Source organism: Octopus sinensis, unplaced genomic scaffold (assembly GCF_006345805.1).
Source record: "Octopus sinensis unplaced genomic scaffold, ASM634580v1 Contig18957, whole genome shotgun sequence".
Classification (NCBI taxonomy): Eukaryota; Metazoa; Mollusca; class Cephalopoda; order Octopoda; family Octopodidae; genus Octopus; species Octopus sinensis.
The window spans coordinates 231,104-241,007 of record NW_021836133.1 but is presented as its reverse complement, the minus strand read 5'-3'; the positions used below and the strand labels follow the sequence as shown (position 1 = coordinate 241,007).

Sequence of the window (9,904 nt, the reverse complement as noted above, 5' to 3'; positions counted from 1 at the left end):
AATCAGTCTCGATTCGAGTATCCACCCGTACCTCAACTCTTTCATTCGATATAACCTCCTGCACCGAATGTGTCTTCAACCTTTTCTGATTCTTCAATCCATAAAGACGACAAAAATGGAAATGCAAACAGCGTAAACTTCATTATGACGTATCGTGTAGTCAAGATACAGCATACGTTCACATCTAGTGGCCAGATGATCCACTGTTTTCTTCGCCGCTTTACAATGAGGGCACCTTGAGACCAGTTCTTTGCTGGAAAAGAAAATATTCCGATCCTGAAGAAAACATGCCAATCCTTCATTGCGCGATGAGTTATTTCCATTTCCAAGCCATATAGATGAGGACTTGTATGTAGCCATATAGAACAATTCCCGTAGGATCTTTTCGTCGGAATCCTCACTGCTCCGCTGCAAGTGTACCTGATTCCTCTACGAAGTTCGAAAGCCTTGTGAAGACAATCCGTTCCATAATTTTAGAGACGGAGCATATTAGGCTTATTGACCGATAGTTCTCTGCATGGTCCTTCATTTTTCCAGGCTTTGGAATCATACGTCATACTTTTTCCAAGAGTCCGGTACGTCAGTTTGCATTGTATAGTGCGGTCAAATATCGTATGAGAATAATTGGAGCATGTTTGATAACTCAAGTTAGCTCGAAGACTTTTCTGTACCTCACATATAAATTCTGGATTAGACATAAACTTCATAAAGTTTGGGATCAATGTTGATTCTTTATACACAAAAATCAATTTTTTGATAGGGATGAAAAATATCGATACAGTGAACCATTGCAAATTGGCCATTTTTGGTAAATAAAAATTTTAGAGCCAATTTGAAAAAAATCAATAATTAAAAAATAAAATAAACACGTTTAATTTAAATAGCTTATCTGGCAACATTGTCCTCGTACAACTGCTAAAAGATAATCAAGTAACCTTGTTAATCAGAATGAGAATTGATGTTTCAGTATAGAAGCACACTATCTATCTGATTATTTTCCAAAGTTTATTATAATGAGGAGACAATGACAAATAATTTGAAACAGTGTAATTTGAATGCAAATAACTAAAATTATAATTTTATTTTTTTTTTAATTTTAAGATTTTATTTAATTCCTAAAATAACGTATTATATGACGTGTAGTTTGTCATTACTTTTTGTGGTTGATGTATTTATATTTTTCTGTGATGAATAGTTTTTACTTGTTATTTATGTTTTTTTTCATTATTTCTATGTTTATTGGTTCCTTGATCCTTTAATTTTATAATTAATTATTGGTTTGAAGAATCACGTATTTTTAATCATTCTATAAACATTATTAATAATGACTGAAACATTTTAATTGATTTCTCCCATTTTATACATTTTCTATATCTAAAAATATTTATTTTATATTTTTCTGTGATGAATAGTTTTTACTTGTTATTTATGGTTTTTTTCATTATTTCTATGTTTATTGGTTCCTTGATCCTTTAATTTTATAATTAATTATTGGTTTGAAGAATCATGTATTTTTAATCATTCTATAAATAATATTATTTAAATTGTCCACAATTTTGAAATTTAATTAATTAACTAATTAACTTTCCTTTTCCATATTAGTTTGCTCCGCCAAGTTTACTCTCGGAATCCTCTTCCCGCTATCTGTTCCCACTTCGGAGTTGTTTCCTTCATCGGCGGAAACTAAGAATCTCGCCGTCTCTTCACCGATTTCCGTCCTTCGTCAAATGAGTTACTGAGGTAGACATTTTCGAAGCCAAATTGTGTTCTACTATCATGCTTTCCATTGTTTTTTTCAACCAACAGTCTGGATGTATGCTTGCACACTTTCTTTGATTTTAAGAAGGTCCATATATTTTCTGAAGAATGTAGAGACTATCCATCCCACGTGAGGACAATCGGTACAATCTTTACCTTAGCCTTGTGAATTAATTGTAATTCACTGGCTAGAATGTCGTATTATGCATTTTTCCACTTCCACCGATTTCAAATTATCTATCGAGGTAACACCCACTTCAATTTAATCATTCTATAAACATTATTAATAATGACTGAAACATTTTAATTGATTTCTCCTATTTTTATACATTTTCTATATCTAAAAAATATTTATTTTATAAAATATTCTCATATAATTGCTTGTTTAAGCATATTACAGTACGACCCCGCCCCAATAGAAAAGTGCCCCAAATATAGAGGGTGCCCCTAAGGTAGAGGTATATATAATTTTTACTTTTTAAAAGCAAATATCTGTATTTTTAATAATAAAATATGTTTTTTCGTATTAAAAAAGAGGAATTAATTTATTCTATGAAAAATAATCAGTTATTTTGAATCCAATATTATATTTATTTCTTAGAATCTTCGACATTTTTATCTTGAATTCATAGTATTCTTTGAGTCCTTCAGGGCAAGTGTTGAATAAGGAAGTTTCAAGATCATTAATTATTCTCATTGACTCTTTTAAGTCGGACTCTTCAATTTCATCATTTCCATTATACAAAGTATCATTATCCTCAATTCCGTTTATTTCAAGATCCATTAAAGCTAAAACATGCTTATCAATTAATTCAGATTCTTTTTTTGAATTAATTTCAGGAAAACATGTTCTCTGTTCGTTTATTTTCATCCAACAATTGACAATTGTTGTTGTTATTAATCGACTCCATGCTTCTCCCACATATGCGATTATTTTGTCACATGGGCCACGCGATACCTATGGGCAGTTAATTTCATTTTATTAATGAAACCACAAAGAGTAAAATTTTGGTACAGTAAAACCTCTCGAATCCGCCAAATTTGGACCTGGGAAATTACGGCGGATTCGAGAGTTTGGCGGATTCGAGAGACAAATTTGAATATTTTATAGACTAATTAAAAAATGAAGACATTAATTTCTTTAAATATAGTCAGTTATTTTAGTTTTAATAGTTATTTTGATGTTTCTACTAACATCATCAAGGTGATTGAAGACATTTAAATTAGTTTCATCCTTTTGTTTGAAGTACTTCCTCAATGTATGGAGAGCATTCAAAGCATCGTGGTCTAAAACGACTTGTCCATTCTTTTTTTCTCCACAATCAATGTCCTCATCATCATTTTCATCCAAATTGTCCAGGATCTCTTCATTCTCTTAGAATTTTGTAAATAGTCACGTGTTACCAATGTTCCTCCCTGGTATTTGAATGTACGTACAAGACGGGAATATTTATTGGCAAATTCGTCACCGACTGTCGACTAATTGGGATGACTATACATGTTCCGTTGATAAGGGGGCAGTACTCGGGGGAATAATCGTATATCAAAAAACTTTTTTCGCATTTGAGGGCAAACTTTCTTGGACTATTAAGTGGGCATTCAAGCCTACTCATGCACCACTAAAACCCAAAAAAATTGTTTTTTGAAGAAATTAATTAACATATTATTAATATCTTTTTGCTTTTCAATTTGATAAATCGTCGTAACAAAAATCTGTCTTTCCCAAAGATTGGCATCTTAAAAGAAATTTATAATTTCTTATTAAAATTTTTTTTTTACATATTTTTTTTAAAAACGAAATTATCATATTTGAATCTGTTATTTAGTATTTAATTAGCTGCAGAGGATAAGATGGAATGGCAATTCCCACGCAAGATGGCTATTGTTATGCGTTAGAAAAGCCATGTCCGTTCCCAATGATCATTTCTTCTTCTGCTTGCCAAATCCCCCAGTTTAATAAGGAAAAACATAGAATCCATCCATGCTTTTTTTGAATTATGATAGGTCACAAAACTTCGATAGCTAAAATTTTAGAGCATCTAGGATTTTTGAATTTTCCAATTATGAATGGTGTTAGTTTATCGGTACCAGTCATATTTGAACAGAACATTATCGATATTCGATCCTTCAATAATTTATGCCCATATCTCTTGATCTTGCAAATGCTTTTACATGGAAGAGCTTTATAAAATAATCCTGTCTCATCTGCTTTATAGACATTTTCGCGACCATATAATTTTATTTTTACTCTTATATTAATGAGAAAATCATTAACTTCAGAATTTGAGAAATTCTCTGTAGAAGATTCTCCATAAAGTTTCTTCAATTTTAACCCATGTCTTCTTTTAAATTTTTCAAGCCATCCACGACTGGCTTTAAACTCAGTTATTTGACGTTTCTTCGCAAAGTCTTCAGCCTTTGTAAGAATAATCGAATCATTAAGAAATGCTCCTCTGGTTTCCATCATTTCAATCCATGACATAGTATCTTCATCAATTTCATTGAACTTTAAATATGGATTCCGAGATAATTCTGAAAAAAGCAAGGCAGATACATTCCTTCTGCTCCTAAGGTCGTTTAAAGATCGTCTTGAAATAACGCGTCTGAATCTTTCGGAAAAGATAGCGGACACTCTTGTAAGCGAAATTCCTGGATTTTGATCGATAAATTTAATAATTTTTGTTTTTCGGAATTTTAAATCTGGTACAATTACGTTTCATTACAATTAACAGGACCAACCACACAATTAAATGATAATGTCTCGTGTAAAAGTGTTTTGGAATTTAAAAAAATAATAATTAAGAAAATAAAAAATATATATTTCTAAAAACGCGGCGGATTCGAGAAATTTGCGGATTCGGGAATATCTCATAGGAAATTTCGTATTCTTGAAAAAATTCGGCGGATTCGAGAGGTGGCGGATTCGAGAGGTTTTACACTGACGAAATCAATTTTGCATCTAAGGATGTGGAAATTCTGGCATTTTTCCCATGGCTCAACAAACTTTTTTTTTGAAGACAAAATTTGATGGCAGGTTTAGAAGAAAAGGATCCTTGTAGAACAATTTCTTTTTGCCCTTATATTTGACGAGCTGAAATAATACAGATTGGTGATATTAAATGTTATTTATTTTATTTTTTAAATGTTTTTAATTTATCGAATTAACTACAATAAATTATTACGCACGTTATATTATTTTCTTTTGTTGTGCATGTATGCAGTTAATTCTTATTTTATTTTTTCGTGCTTTTATGTTTTAATTTTATAATTTTTTGTTTTTTTATTTGTTTGACTATTAATTAAATTGATTACTGGTAAAATATCTTGCATAAAGTATATTTTGCAAGTGAATTTGTATTCATTTTATCAATTAATTAATATGCATTTATACAGACTTGTTTAAATTTATTTTTTTCTAGTATTTTATTGTTTATTTTGATTTTTTTATTATTTTGATTCTTTTCTACTATTCTGATTTTTTTAATACACTCAACCGTTTCAAATTGGGCATTTTGGATACTTCAATTTTGTTGGCCAATTAGATTTAAAAATCGATAATCCTTCCAAATCGATAATTAAGATTAGCTTCGCGGGCCGTACAAAAAATATTTTAAATGGACGCATTTTTGAACAAAGCCGCCAGTTCTATATAATTTTGTGAATCAATGAGTTCTATATCATTTACAAGTCAATTTTGTAGCTTAATTTGTCCCAGCTCTGTTGGAGTGATGTTTGGATCGGGAATTTTAATCCTGATTCCTTCCACAGCATACAGTGGGCGCAAAAAAAATCCGGTTTTCTAATTTCTCTATTTTTTTATATTGTGCGATATAATATTTTTTTTAATCTTAAATTTTAGTGAAAAGTAACTCTTATTTTTTATTTTGATTATTTTCATTATTTTTTTTCAAGAGATATTTCCAATTTAAATTTACAATGCGCAAAAAAAACCCGGTTTTTTAAAAAAATGTCAAATTAATATTTAATATGCCGTCCTTTAGCCATAAAAACATCGTACACCCTTCTCGGCATGCTGTTTATGAGTTTCTGTATTAGATCTTTCGGCATATTTTCCCAAATTTCGATAATTTTATCTTTCAGCTCATGCATATTTTTTGGAGGATTTTCGTACAATTTACTTTTAATATATGCCCAAAGATGTTCTATTGGATTTAAATCTGGCGATTGCGGTGCCCAATCCAATAGTTTGACGCTTCTTTCGGCAAAGAAATCTTTCGTGATCTTTGATGTGTGTGGAGGAGCCATGTCTTGTTGGAATATGAATTCATTCAAGCACATTTTCGCAGCGGACTCCCACAGATTATTTGATAATATGTTCACATAAGTTGCTGAGTTCATAGTTCCATTTATAAATACTAGATTGCCTACTCCATAATACCCGAAAATCCCACACACCATTATTTTTCCCCCTCCAAATTTAACAGTTGGAGATAAGTGCGATTTTTCTAGACGTGTGTTGTTTTTCCTATAACAAAATTCCTTTTTTTGTGATTAAAAATTTCGAAACAGCATTCATCACTAAAAATAGTTGATTTCCATGACGTCATATTCAGTGCGATAAATTTTTTTGACAAGGCATATCGTTTTTCGATATTAATTTTAGACAGATACGGTTTTTTTTGACACACACGTGAATATATTTCCTTTTGTTTCAGATAATTCCCAATTGTTCGTTTTGAGACGATTTTTCCTGTCAAAGAATGAAGATCCTTTGACAGGCAACGGGAAGATTTTTTCGGATTGTCAGAAACAAGCGTCAATAAAGTATTTATATCATCATTATTTAATGTCCTAGGTCTTCCAGAACCGGACAGTCTCTGTGTTGTTCCATATTTTTTGTATTTACGTATGTAATCTCCCACTGTTGATCTGGGAATTTCTACTTCTTCTGAAATTTGTTTATATGTCCAATTAAGGAAATAAAGTTGAATAATTTGTCCTTTCACAATTTCTGAAATACACGACATCCAACAACAACAAAAATGACAACAATTTCAAATTTTTGAGAATAAAAGACTCAATAATTAAAAAAACCGAGTTTTTTTTGCGCATTTTAAAATTAAATTCAAGATATCTCTATGAAAAATAAAAAAATACTTAAAATTAAAAACATACTCGATTTACATTTCAAATGATACTAAATTAAAAAAAAATAATATAAAATTTATATTGAAAAATTCGAAAAATAAGAAAACCGGATTTTTTTTGCGCCCACTGTACATCCATCTTCAAAAGGCCTGTCCAAAGAAGATTCGGGGGATTTATGTAGAATCTCCAAGGATAGCCTTCGGCAGGATGAGTGAGAGGACAGGAAAGCTGGGAGGGCAAGGTCCAGGGCGGATCTTAGGCCAGCTTTGCCAGAATTAAGAGGTAGTTTACACTGGGTCCACCCATCATTATCGAAACGGACATTTAGGATCCACTCGGCTCACAATCTTAACGTATCATCGATAGAATGCAATATTTCATCTTGTATAAAGCAGGGCGAGCATCTCAATAAATATAACAGTTTGGGAACGTGGATGCAATTTTTGAGGAGGAAAAAGGCCGTGTGGGAGTCGAGTAGAGAGAGGCGTTCACCGCAGACAACCTGGCAATGAGGCTCGACCAGCACCGCCTCGCCTGCTTACGCTCTGCAGCTGTGCCACTCAGTGGGTCATGGCTGAATGCTATGCCAATTGCTGGCCTCGGAACATTATTAGAGGATGACTGCATGCGTATCGGTACTGCACTGAGACTCGGACTTGACATCTGCGAACAACATCGTTGTAGATGTGGAAAAATGGTTGACGTCAAAGGTGTACACCCACTCTCTTGCAAACGAAGTGCTGGCCGAGCTCCTCGGCACTCCGCTATTAACAATGTTATCTTAAGAGCTTTTGAGTCGGCGGGCTTCCCCTCGATCCTAGAGCCAGTGGGCTTATATCGTGGAGATGGGAAAAGACCCGATGGGATGACCACTTTTCCCTACTCCTGTGGAAAATCGTTGGTTTGGGATTCAACGTGTGTTGACACCCATTCCAAAACTAATATGATCTCTTCTGCTGTTTCTCCAGGTTCTGCAGCAGATGCTGCAGAGCAAAGAAAAATTGCCAAATACGCAAATCTTGGACAACGGTACCGCTTCGTACCTATCGCTGTGGAGACTTCTGGGGTAACCGGCCCTCTTACGACTTCTTTCATCAGAGAAGTCGGAGGAAAAGTTGCTAGGCGACGTGGGGAGCCTCGAGAAGTGTCATGGTTATTCCAACAAATTGGAATAGCTGTCGTTCGCGGCAATGCACACTCCATCATGCGTGCAACCGCAAGTGCCTTTTAATCCTTGACTAACTTATTTCAATCAATTTGTGCAAAGCATTATAGAAACACGATCCTTGAAATTTTTGTAACCTTTAAATCGGTTGCGACAAATAGATTTTGAAGGAATGATTTTATAAAACAATCTAGTTTCATCTAAGTTGTAAATTTGATCATCATTGTATCTCTGTAAAACTTCACGAAATTTAGAAAGGAAAGATTAGATATCAACGGGATCATCTGTTTTCAATTTTCCATGAATTTTCGCATTCGAAATCCATGTCGTTTTTTAAATTTTTTCAAAAAACCATTTGAGTTTTTAAAATTTACTAGTTTAAGTTGTTGCGCAAAAAACATAGCCTTACTAGAAATTAAGGCATCATTAAGAAAACCGCCTAAATATTAGACCCTAAATAAGATACCTCTAGACTCAATCAAATCCATCCATTCAACCAATTTTGCATCAAGTTCAGGAAACTTAAGATTTGATACTTTTTTGAACCTAGATTGTGTATCTTGCTATCTTTGAGAAGAGAATCTTTTTTCAAAAGAATGTTGTTGTTTGTTTTTCGAGAAATTTTTTTATTAAACAAAAAAGAAATTCTTTCGGCCAAATGATGACACGAAAAATGAGGATTCTTTCTTTATAAGATAAAATTTCTATTTTCTGATTAAAATTCGGACGAGTATAAATATTGCGAGAAGACATTTGGGACAAATTTTATTAATAAAATTCAAATTTATTAAAAAAAATTTTGAAGAATAAAAATTATAGTACAAAAAAATTAAAATTTGTGGCCAATTTGAGAGGGGCCAATTTGCGAGGGTTGAGTGTATTATCTTATTTTCTCTGGTCTGATATGAGATTTCTTCGACCAATAAAACAGTTCGTTCACAAGAGGAGTTTTGATGAATAAACTGGAAAATTATTTTTTGAGACATCTGTTCGATGGGCAGAAAAATTTTTATCAGGAGTTATCAATTTAATGTTTTTAATTGTAGAAATCTATGAATTAAGTAGAGATCACGGGCAGCTTTTACTCTGCTCCACGAGTTATAATTTAAGAATTCGAAATCAAGGATAACTCTGGATTTATCACTCTCGATGTTGTTCATTATCGCGATTAGTTATGAACACAAATATATGTCGAAATATTTGATTTTAAATTCCAGATCAGTAAATGCTTTCTCAATTGAATAATGTACCCCTTCTGTTTTTGTAATTAAATTTATGACCACTTAGTAATTCCCATTATTTATTTATTTATTAACCCCTAAGCTTGCATAGCAAACTTAGCACAAGCAGTCACATTATGGATTCGAATAGTATAGATTCATTGTGGAATTTGAATATTTATTATATTATGAAAATGGGAATTTATTTCTGATTTCAGCATAAATAAATGTTTTGAGAAAATTTTATCATTTTCAAAAAATTTAATTCTTGTCAATTTATCAGACAATATGTCTTCAATTTGTATGGACATTTCATCAATTTTTCTACGAAATGTATTATTACTGAGAGGGGTGTTTTTTATTATCTCTGAATTATTTTTGCACATTTTTAACGAAATTTTAAAAGAAGAAATACATAATATTTTCAGCAAGTGTATTTGAGATGACCATTTTGGGCAGTTAATTCTGCTATTACAACCAAATGTAATCAGTTTAAAAGTGAAAATGAAAAAGTCCGCGAGGAAAAACGAGCTCGACCTACGAGCGCTGTGAGATAACGGTTATGTCCAGGTCGAACGGATAGCTTGTGCGTTGCCGCGCATGATTGTAACCGAAATCCTTTGTCTCAGCCAAGAGGATTCGCGTCCTCCAT

General features: G+C 32.5%; 1 protein-coding gene across 1 annotated transcript; it reads right to left on the bottom strand.

Annotated features, from left to right (window-relative positions):
- Positions 1 to 3,763: 3,763 nt before the first annotated feature.
- On the bottom strand, positions 3,764 to 4,240 carry LOC115231920 (tigger transposable element-derived protein 6-like). Its single transcript, XM_029801811.1, has one exon. It carries the CDS (start codon positions 4,238 to 4,240, stop codon positions 3,764 to 3,766), a length of 477 nt encoding a protein of 158 aa, XP_029657671.1.
- Between the last annotated feature and the right edge of the window lie 5,664 nt (positions 4,241 to 9,904).